Source organism: Nannobrachium achirus (genome assembly GCF_963921795.1).
Source record: "Nannobrachium achirus genome assembly, chromosome: 23".
NCBI lineage: Eukaryota > Metazoa > Chordata > Actinopteri > Myctophiformes > Myctophidae > Nannobrachium > Nannobrachium achirus.
In genome coordinates, this window is record NC_137830.1 from 40926502 (window position 1) to 40943797 (window position 17296).

The following is a 17296-nucleotide window of genomic DNA, read 5'->3' on the forward strand; positions in this document are numbered from 1 at the left end:
CTTTTTTTTAAACACTAAAGCCATGCTAGCATTAATTTCACGGAGTTCCGTACTGTGACGGCTTATTTTCTTCAATAATGGTATTTTTTATTTATCTCAATAACAACAGGTCAGCAGCTCATCCGCGTGCCATGAAAGAGTAATGCAACAATGCAGTAAGGCCATGATCTACCCTATTTATCCAAGATAATTATGATTAAAATTGCCATATTTTATGGGGACGAGAGTTTCTTTCAGAATTGGCCTTTCAAATAACAGATTAATTTTACGCCCGTGTATTATCCCATTTGTGATGATCCGATTGCAGCCCATGAAAATGTCATTATATTCAGAGGTCTGGATACTTTGCCTTTTTTCCTCTGCTAAGATGAGGCCATTTCCATTGTATCGGCAATTGCAGGTCTCACCATGGAAGGTAACATTTATAAAACTATTAGAGGTGGTTGAGGCTAAGTTTCCATCATTGCTAATGGATTTAGGCGGATTGGGTGTAAAATTAAGAATTGGAATCCTATTTTCTCCATGTGCTATTTGACCTTCAGGGTAGAGCATAAAAAGGTGAATAAGTAGCAGGCATTGATTCATTATAATGATGTGACTGACGTGAAAAGGGTAAATGAATAGCAGGCATGTCTTACGATGATGTGACTGAATTGAAAAAGGTCAGTGAGTAGCACTAGGAGCCAGCAGGCATGGATTATACTGATCTATGGTCTATGGTCATAATTATAAAGCTGAAAAGTTACTTAAAGGTGCTCGATGCAATTGTCCTGCCACAGTTTTTTTTATAAGGTAGAGGGGGGAAAGGTAAGCGAGATGGAGATGTTAATCAGATCGCATAATGTGGTGGCCTGGCTTCAAACAACTAACGCCTGCCAGCAGGTCTTGAGAACCAAGCCTCTCAGTCTGAGATGCATGATATTCCATGCTAAGGGATGCATTGCGTCTGTCTGTCAATCTGTGGAGAAGGATCTCTGTGTAAGCCTGTCAGAGCGGCTATCATCGCGGCGTGAGCATTAGTGAAAGCCTGTCGGTAACCCTACCTAAGCCAGGCTGATTATCAGGCCTGCACAGCTCTGAACCAGGGCTCTTGCTCATCCCCTCCCCTGATGGGCGTGTTGCCTTTATCAGATCCGCTGCCGGTGGCCCCTGCTGAGGAAACGGATAGCCATGCTAGCACTGTCATCCGCAGATCAGGTCTCTCATAGAAGGGGTCCATGGTAACAAGATATGCCTCTTCTTTGCACATTTTCAGACTACGTTCTACTGCTTTGTTCACCGTACATTTGTTTTATGGCGTGGCTCTGCAGGAGTCTAGCCGTCTATAAGAGGTCTGTGTGTTCTCCTCTGTGTGTTTGTGTCTCGGGTGCTAATCTCGCAAACAACTGCTGGGCTGATCACCACCACATTTCTTGTGCAGACTGCCAGTAGGCTTTCAAGTGTAAAGGTGTTTACACACCGGCGAATTAGCGAAGCATCCTGAAAAAGCGTCCCAAAAATGCGAAGTATTCGCCTTACGCCTTTTCCCATACACACCCAAGTGCGCCACGAATATGCGTATAAGTTTCGCCAAATTGAATAAAGTTATCTGTTGTGTGAGGTGTTTGGGGCTGGAATCACACAACCCATCACAGCAGAGCGGACACCACGGTTCCCCCGCAGCAGACAGGCTGTCAGCAGCAGCAGCAGTGGTGTAAAGTAACTAAGTACATTTACTTGAGTAATGTACTTGTATTTGTACCGGTACTTGAGTAGGCCAAGTCCAATTAAAATTACAGTAGCCTCAATGCAAAGGGATGGTCCCTCGACAATGTCCTCTCACTCTCTCTTTAAATAGGATAAAGTGAGGTTGCTTTGAGAGAGAGAGAGAGAGGAGTTCACTAAATTCGAAACAAGAGCGATTAAATAATGGCCGCTTTTTCGCTTTTTTGAAATTCGTGGTCGGTGTGGAAGCTTGCATTGACTTTATAAGGTTTAAAAAATGTGCAATTAGCAAATTCGCCCCCGGTGTGTAAAGACCTTAAGTGTGTATTTCCGCTTAGCTGCAGGCTTGACAGTTTGTGGTCTAAAAACACCCCAGCATGGAAGTCAATGGCAAAATTTTGTGTATTTGTCGTAGTCGAGAGGTTGTATCAACAGCGCAAGTTCTCCTTTTAAGCAAATGAGGATCCGCAAAGCTACACGTATGTGCAAACTTTTGGTTTGCTGCAACTCATCTTGTGTATGTCAACTTTGTGTGTGTTTTCTTCTTCTTTTTCAGGTTGAGGACGTGAACAGGACCCTAGAGGGCGGGAGGAAGCCTCTGCACTATGCTGCGGACTGTGGCCAGGACGAGATGCTGGAATTCCTACTGTCTATGGGAGCAGATGTCAATGTAAGAGCGACGGTAGCCAAACGAGTAACAGCGTGGAGTTGGGGGGGATTTCTCACCTTGCCTCAATACACTGTGTTTGCATTCATTTGCCTACTGACCAGCACGTGCAGTGATGCAGATTACGGCAGTCTTTATTGTATGGCTGCTTCTATTCATAGTCAAAGCAGATGCAATAAAGGGATTGATATTACTGTTTCGAGCAAATCTATAGTTTAATCTATGAGCCATTGTACTACTGTTCACAGTCACACTGTATCTCTTCCCTGAGCTTCAGTAGCCTTCCTACTGTACTGTATCTTTAGCATTTAGCTGTGTCCACTAAATACCCCTTTAACCATGCAGTGATATTGACTTGTAAAACTCTGGAGGGGTTGTGTCGTAATCTGCAGCTTTTCCTAAAGGTCTCCCAGGGGACTGTACAGTAACCTTTAGCATTGCGGCTCCAAATGCACAAGGAGGAATAATTGACCTCACTCAACAGTTCTCAGTTGACCCGCGGCGAGAACAAGCTCTGCTTTGTGCCTACTGATAATGAAGCCAACTATGACCAAATGCAGTAAATTGTGTATTTTGGCGCATCATTATTTCATGTGAAAATGGAGCATCAAAGCTGCAAAAGGAGGTACAGTATCACTTGGTTAGATTAACTTGACAGATTGGAAACTACAGTTTATGATAATTATTCTGAAAAATATGGCTTCAAAGTTTTGACATGGATTTTAATACTTTCTCAGCTTACAGTACTTCTAAATATTTATGCTTTGAACTGATGGGTTTATTTAATACATTACCCAACAAATCAATTTGCTCCACCAACATGTTTTTATATATTTTCATAATAATACTGGAAACCAAATTAGTCAAAGCCTATGTAGCTTGTTGCTTTGCAGAACTGGGAATTTAAAAATGTCACCTGTCGCAACTTTTGATGAGTACAACCGACAATGAGTTTGCTGTTAATAGTCTTGAGAGCCGGGTGCGTAACTTTGTTCCAACGTCTCTCTCATTAATCCAACGTTGCGTTTGTCCGACTCTCCCCATTTACTAACACTATCTCGTTAAGAGCCTGCCATAATCATTTCTCAAGAAGCTTGCCAAGTCTCAGAACACCTTCCTTAACAATGCACATCCTTTAAAAACTATCTATTATCACAACTCCTCTTATCCACTCTCCAAACATCCCCATCCTTCTGGGATTCTTAGACGCGAAGAAGGTGCACCCAACTAAAGACTCGCTCCACCTCCCCTTCAGCGCCCCAAAATGATGTTAAGAATGCACAGCTCGCCCCTCCTCACAGATAAGAGTCTGGGCTGCTGAAATGTGATAGATAAGTAGTGTGTGGAGTGGGCTTTTCTCCTGTAATTCATGGACACAATAAGAAGAAAAGAGAGGGAAATAAAAGCCTCTCTCTCCCACAAGCTATTTCTTCTTGGAGTATTGTGCCCTTGTGTAGGAGTTATGCTGCGCATACAAGTCGCAATATATATTCTGTATACTGTGTTGCATGCAGTGTCGCACACCGTTATAAGTAGCATCTCTACATGTTGAGAGCTTGTAAATCTGCCATTTTCATTGCACAGCAACTGTGTCCAAATAAATAAATCCGGATTATGCTCTGGCAATGGAACCTCAGCCCACCTGTGCCAACCTGTTATCCTTCTTTTGTCTTTCTCTCATTCACTTTATATGCTTCACACCATATTTCTGTCTTTTACTTACAACCCTTGTCCCCACCCCCACCCCCCTTCTGTCTTATCCCGCCGCAGGCCCCAGACAAACATGGGATCACTCCCCTGCTCTCTGCCATTTACGAGGGTCACATCTCCTGCGTCAAGATCCTGCTAGAAAAGGTTGGTACTATCTTTTGAGCATGAACGCACACAACAACAAAAAAAACATGCAGGGCAGGGTCCGACATTAGTTTTTTTTTCCCCCAGGGAGATTACTTATTAAATCTATTTGCCCCATTTAAATGTCTACTCGCCCTGCTTAGGACGGCAGTGTGACACAGTGAGGCAGGTACATTTCTTTCACAACATACTTCTAGACAGAAATGCTTTGCCTGTGGATAATGTGTAAAACACTAGAGAGAAAGAGTTTAAAAAACAGTAGCTATATTATTGCATTATTATTCTCTATACTATCATATATTATTGTAGATGATAATTGGTTAACTTATTTGTGGCATGGACAGGTGAAGGCAATATGGCTGAAACTGAACCCAACACATTAATCAGTAGTCATTTCATATCAGACATTTTCAGCAGGACACCTTTCATACTATATTGGTTTACAGTATACTGTAGCTTTAAAGGCGGCTACATACTTCAGAGAGGCCAACCAAATGAACAATAACTTTCTTTTGTGTTTTGCTTGTGTCGTGAGACTAGTAGCTCGATTGAGCAGCAAGTGCCAGAGAGCTACAGACACCGCCAGGAGAAATGCAGCCACTCAAAAGGCGCCTAGGCTACGGCAGCTTGTTTGTAAATTCATTTTTGACATTAAATATGCCATGTACTTGAACAATCTTCATTGATTTCACACGTACAGCTGTTAGCTAAAAACTTTGATATAACAAGTCTTCATTGTTGAAGCACCTGTGGCTGGCAGCAAAAATATCACGCCCACCTGCAACTTCTGTCCAAATCACAGTAGCCCACTGGTTCCCAAGCACTGGGTCGGGACCCATTTGTGGGTCGCGGACACATTTTTATGGGTCCCTTAATTTGTGTTTCCTACATTTTGTTTTGAATTCAATTATTATTTAAAATATTTAAATATTTAAAATCATAAAATAAAAATCTAATAAATTCTATAAATTAGACAACAAAATGTATTGTTTAAGAAGTAGTGAGAGTTTGCGATCTGCAAGCTCGCAACGTGAAGCGATGCGTTGTGAGCATGTAGATCTGCTGTTTTCACTAGTTTGGGACCTGGGCGAATGTCTAATTTCTCCTTGGGTCACGGTCTAAAAAGTTTGCGAACCACTGCAGTAGCCGATCAATTTGGACCAGTCATAACATCTCAGAGGCACAGAACAGACAGATGAACAAATGTCTGGCCAGGTCCTCTTACAGTATGCTCTGAATGCTGATGATTTGGTAGTTATTTGACAGCCAAACATTCAGCTGTTCGGCTGGAGTATGCAGTGTACTCGTAACTCGACTCAACATCACATAATATGTGATGATGGCATTCATTTATATTATTAATGAATGCCATCATCAAATCTGCAACCTTTGTTGTTTACAAGCGAACAACCATTTCATCCATTACATCGACTTGCATGTTAGCTTGTAGATCTGTTTTGTTGACATGCAAATCTGTACTACTGTACGCGCTGTGTGTGTGTGTGTGTGTGTGTGTGTGTGTGTGTGTGTGTGTGTGTGTGTGTGTGTGTGTGTGTGTGTGTGTGTGTGTGTGTGTGTGTGTGTGTGTGTGTGTGTGTGTGTGTGTGTGTGTGTGTGTGTGTGTGTGTGTGTGTGTGTGTGTGCGTGCGCTGAATGATTGTTGGACGCAACCTGAACAAATTCAATGTAGCAGGCCCAGGCGGTTATAGGTTCGAGCACCTAGGCTGCCTAATGGCGTGCCTCAGGTTCGAGTCCTGATCCCGACGACCTTTGCTGCATGTCATAACCCATCTCTCTGCCCCATTTCCTCTCAGTCTACTGTTCACTGTCAATAAAGGCAGAAAAATCCCCCAAAAAATCAAAAAAATAAATTAATAAAATGAAGCGAACACGTGCAAGGCAATTCAATATCTGTGTCTTGTGTGCACCAGTGATTTAATTTAAATGACACTTTACTACTTCACACACATTCTTAATACCAAAATAGCACCGTGTCTGTGTCACTGTAGAAATACCCTGCCCGAGAGTGAATACAACACTTGCTTGCCAAATATAGGCAATTTACAAGCATCAGCTTGAAGATCCATCTTATTTTCGGCCTTTCCAGAAAAGGTAGACAGCGGCAGCTCGCAACAGATTTTATTTTAAAAACGGAGAGCATCACGATCAGTTGTTACTTTCCCGAACGGGCAGATCTATTAAGGTTTCACTTGCCCCCGGGAAATCGGACCCTGTGGAGCCCGGCAGGGCTGTGCAGGACATCTTCACCCATCCGTCAGTGCCTGTTGTGTCGGATGCTTCATGTGAGCCATGACTGCTGATGAGGTAACTCGTATGACAAAAAGGCTCCACAAAAGGGCCGTTGCCTTTTGTGGACTCTGGAATGTTCCCCCGGTACCTTACAAAGTGCTGCCGTTGCTGCTATTTTGTGTGTACTTGTTTCATTCATGCACTCCTCTACCCTCACCTCAACATCTCTATCTTTTTTCCCCAGCCTCCCTCACTTCTAGAAGCCTCTTAAAGTGTGTGTGTGTGTGTGTGTGTGTGTGTGTGTGTGTGTGTGTGTGTGTGTGTGTGTGTGTGTGTGTGTGTGTGTGTGTGTGTGTGTGTGTGTGTGTGTGTGTGTGTGTGTGTGTGTGTGTGTGTGTGTGTGTGTGTGTGTGTGTGTGTGTGTGTGTGCGTGCACATAGATATTACAGGGTCAACAGCTGGCACAAACTGTAGCAAAGCAAAAGAGACTATACAGCAAAACATTGTTTAACAGAAGCCATACAAATGTTGGATGGCAGAGGATTTGCGTAGGGTCTTTAAAAGCAGGCCTCCGTTTAGTGGCTGGTGCTGAAAGTCACAGAACGTGCAGTGAGTGTTGTGCTGTCGGTGGTCGTGAGACATCTGCATTCAGATGTTGAATCCGCTGGGGAAAGTGTCAATAACAGAGAGGAAGGGGGTGGGGGGGAGGCAATGAAGACAGCATATTGTGTGTGTGAGAAAGAGACACATGTTGATGTTTATTGTCAAAGTTGAAGACGAATAAAACTCACTTGTAAAACACTGCCCATTGATGTCCAACAATTCATAGAGCTGCATTCATCAGAGTCAACCGTCTTTTTGCGAGGGATGCAACACAACAGTACGTTGTTATTTATTCATATATTCATCCAGTATGGTTGATTTATTTCCCCTCTCTCAGGCGCAGAAAAGCACTGTGTACTGATTGTCAGCTGTAGTCTGTGCCGTGTCTGTATGAACAGCCTTGTAACACCGACGTCTCCCATTCTGATGTCTCTCTCTACGTAGTCTGTAATAGTCAGGTCCAGTCAGTTTGGCGTGTCGGGACCTTAACAGATAAATGGATGGCACCCTTCACGCAGGGGTTCCTTTTGAAGGTTCATAAGGTTCCCAGAAGTGCCTGCATGGCAGCAGGATGCATATAAATAACTGATCATATTCTAGGGCCTAGGCTAGATCCTGTGTCGTCATGCCTTCCCAAAGTCTTTGCCAGTAAAACGAGCCAAATATCTGTGAAATGAATGTCGTCTTTGGTGTTGCACTGTTACTAAGCTCAGTCAGAGTAGGCACTTGTCTTCAATACCGTGCGCGTGTGTGTGTGAGAGAGACACATGTATACAAAGAGAGATGTATATACAGTATATAAATTGGAACTGCTGCTCTCTTTTTCGCACAATTCTCTGTAAACACTGGTTTTGCATGAAAATCCCAGTTGATGATGATGCTGTTTCTGAAATACTCAGACCAGCCTTTTTGGCACCAACAACCACCTAAGTCATTTAAATCACCTTTGTTCCCCATTCTGATGCCTTGTTTGAACTGCAGCAGATTGTCTGGACCATGTCTAGTCTACAGGACTTGCTGCCATATGCTTGGCTGATTGTACATTTGCGTTCACATGCAGTTCGAGAGGTGCGTCTAATAAAGTGACTGAGTGTGTGGGTGTGTGTCTATTATCTGTGCCTGTATCACTCTACTTTCACGTATCACTAGCATTCTGGTATAATATCATTATTAATTTCAAAAGGAATTTTCCAACAGGGATTAATAAAGCTAATCTTTAATCTTCTATATCTGTGTCCCATTGCCTAAATTGTCGTATAGGGACAGCCGCACCCACTATAAAGCACCATTCATACTGAGCATTTTATAGTTCTAGTGCTCAGTGTGAATTGCCCTTTACTCCCGTAGCCAGGCTAGGGTGGCTATACATAGAAATTAAGAATATGAGCTATATTAAACAAGAATAGCCTTCTGTCTGCCTGGTAACGTTTAGGTTTCACGACTTAACTCTCAAAGGTGATACTCTTCTTTCAGGGCTGATACAACTGAGAACAGGACACTAAAACCAAGAGGACTGCATGTTGTCATCCAGATGGCTAACGTGCCTTCTGAGCAAGATCCATATCACTGTGCTATCATAAATAGGTGTGTGTGTGTGTGTGTGTGCCCAGTGCGTCCATCGTGGTGATATTCCCAGTATGGTGAGCAGCCGCCTCCTCCCAGCCTGGCTAAATGAGGCACGGTAAATGAAAATCTTCTCAGAGAAGTCCATTTCATGAAGGCATCCTCTTAGCTATTATTTTTGTTAAGTTAAGTCTTGACTTATTTGTTGCCTTTTCCCCCCTCTCCACATGTTCCACATGTTCCCCCCCCCCCCCCCCCCCCCCCCCAACACACACTCACACATTGGGTCTTTCTCTAATCTGGGTCTAACACCTTTGCCTTACAAATAGAAAGCCCCATGGGATGGATGTTTAAAAAGGCCTTCGCCCCGCTATCTTAAGAGACGAGGCAGACAGGTCTGTTGTGTCAGCCGTGGCTCATCTGAACATGGATTACAGTGCGGGACAGTGATATGCACAAAAAGCCACAGTGTTGCCCTCCTCCCAGGCTTGGCACTCATCTTTGCCGAGTGTCGACGGGGATTAACTCCCCAGTGCAGCCAAAAGGTCACTAGTCGCCCCTGAGACTTGATCACAAGACGACGACGCTGTCCTCGAAGCGGTGTCGCCTCCCCTCCTTTTTGTCTTAACAAGAAAAGGGGGTACAGAAGCGAGACCTTTGACTGTCGCACCTGCAACACTACTGCCAACATGGTGTAACTGATAAAGGGACCTACTGAAAAGTACTGAACCACGCTATTGTGATACGGAAGAATTAATATATATTTTTTGTTTAATCTAAGACAATGTGTGTAGGCGGACAAAATGGATCAGTTCCATGCTGCATCATGGGAGGTGACCCCTGGCCCCAGGCGTTTAGCTGTGCCGTGGTTGGATGTAAATTATGAAAGGCCTGTTTAACCCTGTGGGTGACCCAGCCGTCAGGTCCGTGCACAGAGTGCTGACTACATCCCAGAGAGGCAGTCACTGGAGAGCCATGGTAGTTCATTATAAATCAACAATGGAAATGGCCCTCACTAACCTCAGCCCACACAGTCTCTCACACCGTCGCTCGTGTGCATATACAATACTCATCTACTTCTACTTTGACTAACTGTAGCTCTGGTCTTTGAATAAGGCAGAACAGCAATATTATGTAGCCAAAGCTAATTTTGCTGCATACTTCATTCTGTCCTGCATGACTGTGCCTTAGACATGAAGAATTTCCGTAGAAGATTTATCGTGCCAAATCTTGCCGATAAATGGTGGGCAAGGCTACAGGAAATGAGTTCTGCGTGATTGCACTGATGACCATTTCCTGCTCCAAATTTAGTCTACACCATGAAAAGTTTACTTGATAATGATAACTGAACAACTTTGTTTTGACCGGACTGACCTAATATTAAATACATGGAACACGGTTTTCCTCGCTTACAGCATTCCTTACGCTTTAAGCCCTTGCATTAGTCCGTCACAGTATATATTGTGCCTTGTCTTTCTAATCAACCTTGTTTTTAACACTTCCCTCCCTGAATTTTTGTTCTGTTCCTGTGGCTGACACGGGCTGCTCCCATGCATTCCGATATCGATCCTTCCCCTCATTTATTGTAATGTAAATAGGTTCACTTGTAGGGCTGTGGGCGCATTAGACGGTTGCCAGCAGGTCAATAGACTCCTGCAACCCTCACATTTATAATCCATCCTAAGGGGCCCTATGGCCCCATACATTATGCCTCATGCATGGAAGACATTTCATTCCGCTCAATGACAATTAAGACTTAATGGACAAGTCGGCAGACCAGTGGTGTTTAAGTTACTACAGTATGTCCTAACATGGTTTTGCATGGCTCGATCATGTGGAATGACGACGATGTCTCTCTATGCATGTGGGTGGGAGGCTCTGGGAGGTCGTTTCTATTCATTAGACCGTGCTTCGCTTGACTGCTAGCCTCCAATTTCACTGGGTAATATTTGGACAGCGAAGTGTTCATGAGGGATTATTATTTAAGGTGGACGAGCTCATTACTGTAAGTGGTGTCAGGAGTGTGCCACTGCACTCGGCTCGCCACAGGAGATCGTTCGCCATATCCTGAGAGGCTGGAAAGTAGAGGGGATGGGTGCTCAGGCTATTATTGTAAAGCTGAAGTAAATACCCACAGGGAGTGTGAATCCACGACAGACCTTGTGCTGCAGCAGGCCCGTTGGTCCAGCCCAGGTGTTTGGTGAGTGTTCGAGAAGGCTCATTATGAGATGGCTTTGCCTCAAATATGGTAGTATACACCAGGCCTGTAATTGTGTTTGTCAGGTAGATGCCGTGTCTGTTCCCAGGCGAGGGTGGTGTTGGTGGGGCAGGGCCCTGGGTCAAGGTGTAATGTTGTTTCCTGCTGTCTAAACTCTAAATGAGGCCTGCAGAGTCTGTTCCCCGGCACGGTCAAGAACGAGTAGCTAATGACTTCCCCAGAGCTAGAGGGAAGAAGCTTCCTCCTACCTTCTGATCCTCCTCACTATCTCCCCTCACTGAAGTTGCGAGGGCCAACAACTGATTGCCAGACTCCAGAGTGGAGTCGGCTACCAGTTGAACGTGGCAGTACTTATTTTTGGTTTGTGAATGATGGGAATATCCCAAGGCCCTAACTTGTGTTTTGGGAGCTTTTCAATGACAACTGCAGTTCATAGTTAAACTTCTTCATTTCAGCTTCAACTTTTTGTGTCTGAACTTAAGAGAGGAAGTCTTGTACTTCAACAAACATTGTAAACAGATAGCCATGGAGTTTTACCAGATTCATATTCACCAGAAAAAGTGAAGTATGGTTCTGAATAGACAAAACTCAGCCACTTCCCCTTTCTCCCAGCTACCAATTAGACATTTAGATCTGACAAGTTAACCACTCAGCCCTGTTAAATCTCTCCAGCTCGGGCTGCGCTCTGGTGCTCCTATGGCATCGTGTTGGCACGCAAACAGCCACTCTCCCAACTCTCTGGCACTCAAACTGGGTCAGACTGCGCCTCTGACGGCCCGCTTCTCCACGCAACAATGGAGTCTCTCTGCCTGGGCTCCGTAAGCCCTCTGCTAAGAGGCTAAAGTTGGCAGGCCAGACAAAGGGATGTCTTTCTGCTGCATGTTTCTCAGCTCCTCTGCTGCCCATTAAATCTGCAGTTCCTGCGCTTGTCTGCCTTGTTCCCTGTCTACCATTTCTTTTGTAGCAGTTTTCTCTTTAGTAACAATGTCAACACTGTTGACGATCTTTCTTATTCGCATTCTCTCCATGTTAGCATTTAGTGCTCGGTTGTTTCACCTATGCTGCCGTTTGCTCCTCTGATTGGGCTTTGTCGACGATGTGATTTTAGTGTCAAAGGTCCACCAGTATTGCTTCAGTGGCATATTATGCAATAATCTAGCTCATAAGTGAGCTGTTAATGGCCATGACCGTAGACCTGTAAGAGAGATGCAGGATTCAGGTCTTTACCACCCCCACTCTGTTGCCTGTGAAGACCGCCTCGCAATATGAATATGTGCTTGGCCCATCTTCTGTATATTATGTCATGTTGCCTCTCCTTCACAGGGAGCTGACAAAGAGCGGAAAGGACCGGACGGCCTCAGTGCATTCGAAGCCGCAGAGAGCGAAGCTATAAAGGCTCTCCTGAAGTGAGACACTGCAGCAGAGGGTGGGTGAAGAGGCGGACAGATGGACAGACAGACAGATGGATGAAGTGGTCCCTGGACCAAAGACGGATGCTTTACCCCAACTAACCTCTCTTAGCACTAGTCTTGTCTGTCTGTTGGCGAGGGTCATTTTGTTTGGTTTTTGGTTTTCCTTTCCCCCCTTTTTTATTTTTTATTTTCTCTTCCTTTTTTGCCTCTTTCCGTAGCCATTAACAGATGGACTTCTCAGTCATGTCTCTCTTTGGGACCAAACGCTGCGGGAAAGCCCAACACTTGGTCCCTGAAATACAGCATATATTAAAAACAGGACTCCATGTTACAAGATAATTGAAAAGCTTAGCTCTTAATTCCACAGCTCAAATTAGCAGTCCTCCCTGAAATCTGTGGGAAAAAAAGTAGAATGTTAATATTTTTTTTAATAACTTCCATATTGAAATTATTGTATGGCCACTTCTATGAACACCTATTGCACTGTACTGTACTAGATAGATTTGAGAGAACGGTTGTGACATTTTTCATCTATTAAACTTTGATCATATGTGGCCTCTCCTCTCTACCTTGTGTGTTGCTCTCCGCTCTTTTCTAGACCCAACTATTTATCCAGTCCTTGACATTTTCGAGACATTGGAGAAGGGTCTAGGTCTTATAGGTCACCAATTGTCATTTCTAACTTTGCCTGTTATCAATTGCATATCATATGGAATAAATGACCAATGTTAGCCTAGTGACACTTAAAAAACTATATCTTCCTTGACAAATCACCATGCTGGGAATCTTAAGAAATTGAACAAGTTGAATGTTGCAATATTGAATAATCCATTACTGAAAGCAATTTATGTAAAAGTTATGTAATAGGATGACTGGGATTATAGAGATTTCATTTTATTAGTTGCCCCTTGAGTGGAAAAAGGTTTCATAGCTAAAATCCTTGTGTTGCTACAGCCTGTCTGTGTTTTTGTATTGGATGAGTTGGGTGGTTTTCTGAGTACTGGGTAATAGGGGTTTGGGTTGAAACTATGGATGGTTGGGCGAGGGGATCAGCGTTCCTCTCGCCTTGGGACTTGGTTAGCAGCCTCGCCTGTTTTGCTGCATGTCAAAACTGCCTCTGCTTTTATGCTCTGAAATGGTCACTGTCCTCTTGGTTGCTTAAAAAAAAATTACAATGCAATGGAAAAAAATGATGCTCTTGCTGACTTTGTTGTGACAAAAAGTCTGTAAAAAAACGAAAATAAAAAATACATTAAAAAGTTATTTTTCTCTTTATATACCATCTTACTTAGAAATTGTTTCAAGAAAATATTTCCATTTAGCACCGCAACTATCAATTATTTTCTTTGATTAATCTGTCTTATTACTTTTTTTTGAATAATCAAGGAGCACATTTAGTTTTCATAGATCAACAAACCAATAATCACTATGAACCAATAATCACTATTTTATACTTTGTCGAGATCTACAATCCCATGAAGTGTCGTATCATACCGTTTGACTGGACTATTGTCTGTCTTTGTCCATCTACCCATTTTCCTGTATGCCTTATTTAGTCGTGTGCTACTAAAAGTAGCAAAACTACAAGCTCACATGTCATAGCGTAATGTATTGTGAGCTTGTAAATCTTTACCGTGAGCTTTGCCTGCCGTAAGTGTTTAATTATAATTAGAAACAGTTGTGGTTTCAGCAAGACAGTGGGCACTGTTGGAAAACATTTATTTTCTGCAACCATAACACTGTAGAATGTAATATTCTTAATCAACGTATCCACTGACTTGTTTCCCTTTTAACTCTCAGCCTTCTTACTGGATAGTAATTTAGGAGCTGAATGGGTTGAAGAGATGGGACTGGTTGCTAAAAGCATATTGCACAAAAATAAATACACATTGAATGAATATATTTTTGCTGCTTCACTCTCATACGTTCTTGTTATAGCCTTGACGAGACTCTAGAGTCTACCTTGATATAAAATCAAATTGTCTCAGTCTAGAGTCTAGACTGAGCCAATTTGATTTTATATCAAGGTAGTGTGGTAGACTTTGAAATCAATCTATCAAAGCCACCACTGCCTTTTTGCGAATTGTGTGCAGATATGAACATGCGTGGTTACGGATACCGAGATGATTGTTGTTAACTCATAAAGATGGACCACACAGGATGAATACATGTTTGGAATTCAGCATTATCATGCTTTGAAACTGTTACCATGCAACTACTTGTGAATGGTCCCAACAATGCCCCATTCCATGATCCAGTTGCCTTGTTAGTTTACATTGACTCACACTCTCACTCTCTCTCGCACTCTCACATGCACACTGTTCAGAAAACAAGGCTTCAGCTATGTTCTCTTGACAATCAACGGATTGTTGCAGGCCAAGCCAGGTCCAGATTCTCTCCTGCCCCTTCAGTACACATACCGGGAAGAAGAAGAAGTGTTATTGGAAAAAAAAGAGCGCCATAATGTTGTGCTGCTGCCCTTTAGTTTAAAGGACAACTTTGTTTTTTTAGAACAAGGTTTCATATTTTAGATTGTAATTAGAGAAAAGAAAAAGTGAGGGTTAAAATGTTTTCATTTGCTTCATTTTATTGTTTTATCGCGTTTACCGTGCTAAAATGTGGGGCATGCGTACGCATGGGGGAATGCGTACAAGTGGCTAAATATGTCTTTTTAGACACAATAAGCCAGCAGTTTCTCTATTGCTATTTACAGTACACTTCTAGCCCTCATAAGTCATATCCAACCATGAAAGGTTGCGTTGTATCTTGGGAATGGGCTTATTCTGTGTAAAATTACATACTGTATTTAGCCACTTGTATGCATGCCCTCAACCACTGAAATAAGAATCTCTAAAACAATAGAAAGAAGTAAATGAAATAATTTTAACACTCATCTTTTCTATTCTTTAATTACAATCTAAAATATGAACCCTTGTTGTAAAAAACTAAAGTTGTCCTTTAAGGACAAGCTCGGCAATTTGGGTGGGAAGTTGGCGAACTGTGTGTGGACCGGGTTGGCCGCTCCAGAAGTTTCTGAACATTTGCTCGATGCAGTGCTGTCCAGTTCATCTGTCACTAATTGACTGGTGTATTGCCACCAGCAATAGTGTTTGAGAGAGAAAGGTAAAGGAGAATATTAAACCCAGCTTGGGCAGATGGGTGATGTGTGCATCAGCCAGCAGGGGCTGGGCTGTCAAATGGACTTTTCCTCCAGAGAGTGGACTGGGACACTGTGGATGAGGTCTGTGTGGAGTGCTTGGTAAGGCACCGTGTGGAGGCTTTGTAGATCAGACAGACACCAGTGGTGTAAAGTAACTAATTGCATTTACTCAAGTACTGTAATTATAAGTACGGTTTTGAGGTATTTTTTTACTTTACTTGAGTATTTCCAATTTCCAATACTTTTATTTCTACTCCACTACATCTCGCATCTCGGATAAAATATACATGAACCACTTTAGTCCTATTTTATACCTTGGCTACAGGTATTTGAAAATAGACGATCTACAAGCTCACAGCGCGTCACATCTTGTGAGCTTGTAGATATGCTATTTTCAAACATTTTGTACTTGTATTTTTGGTATTTTAGGTACTTTTTGATAACAATACATTCATACTTTTATTAAAGTACATTTTGAATTCTGGACTTTTACGTGTAACAGAGTATTTCTACATTGCAGTATTGATACTTTTACTTAAAGGGGAAAATCACCCATTTTCAACACTGAACTATGTCATATACCTTGGAGTTGTTGTAACTTGTGTGGAAATAAGAAAGAAAATCCCCCCCGCTTCTGTGTTGCCTAGAACTGGAGGATTGATTGTGGGGTTTGGCTTGCAAAGTACACTTTGATGATGTCATCAAAGTGTACTTTGCAAGCTAAACATAGTTCGATGTTGAAAATGGATTGTTTTAGTACTTTTTTTCCACCACTGGAGGAAGCTTTGTAGATCAGACAGACCCATGCCTGTCTCTAAGCCCCTCTACATGTCTGCCGGCCCTGAGGGCCCGCATGCGTTTCTGAGAAGAAAGAAATCGATTATTGCTCTGGCAAAACGGCAAGATAAACCGTCCAGGCCAAGATTCTGCATTCTGCTGGCTTATTTAAATTGTCTTCCAATTGAACAGCAGAGGAAAACTGAGGTCCCCTCTTGATTGACAGTGACATTCTGTGAATATAAAGCACTTTGATCATTTATTGTTTTCCCTTTGTCTTTGTCGTGCCAGCACATCATGTTGATGTGTGCGGGAGAGAGCCTGTGATTTAGACCAATGATAAACTTGATATGAATCATTGCCTCTACATTTTCATTTTGCTCATGAATGGCTTTTCATTGCCGGCATTCCAAACAGGCTTTGAGGGGGACTCGGTCTGCTCCCATTTAAGAGCATGGGTTCAGTCTTATTGCTGAAGGGATCGCAGTGGCCCTGTGCCCAAATTGATTCCTCCATGTGGAACAGTAGTTCCATAAACCTTTCTGTTTGAATCATGAGCCAATGAAGACTATGTCAGTTACACCTGGATTTAATGGCACCTCCTTTAGTCAAAGTTTAAAATGTTATCGTACTGTCTGGTGTAGTGTGTAAAAGATATAAAAAGCCTAAGACTATACCTACTAATGTTTTTTGACACTACTACTATTCCAACAGACACCAAAGCATGAGCACCAAACTATTTTTTCTCATCATGGTCTTCAATCACGTCTTGACAGGTAATGATGGGTGAAAAGAGAAAAGACATAATGTCACAGCTTTCAGGAGTCTATTTAACTCCACATTGTTGAACTCTACTCCCACCTGCTGTTTTATAATGAGAACTGCGGGATGTCTTTTTCAGACTGAACAAATTTGTCCACTATGCAATTTACCTTTTACCTTTACATTTTGATTAAAGATAAAATGTTGGATTTAGAACATTATTAATGATTGTGGTTCAGTCTGTACAATTATGCACCTAACCCTTCAGGCAGACCTGAGAATGGAAAGATTGATATCTAATTGTCATTCACAACATAATCACCATC

At 42.7% G+C, this 17296-nt stretch overlaps 1 protein-coding gene across 1 annotated transcript in view; it reads left to right on the forward strand.

The window, feature by feature from the left end:
* mtpn (myotrophin) overlaps window positions 1-13534 on the forward strand; it is a 17390-nt gene extending 3856 nt beyond the window's left edge. The window contains exons 2-4 of the mRNA XM_080754702.1: window positions 2261-2374; window positions 4142-4225; window positions 12183-13534. Of these exons, the coding sequence (XP_080610828.1) occupies window positions 2261-2374; window positions 4142-4225; window positions 12183-12269 (285 nt within the window). The 3' untranslated portion in view covers window positions 12270-13534. The remainder of the gene's footprint in view (window positions 1-2260; window positions 2375-4141; window positions 4226-12182) is intronic.
* Window positions 13535-17296: the final 3762 nt, after the last annotated feature.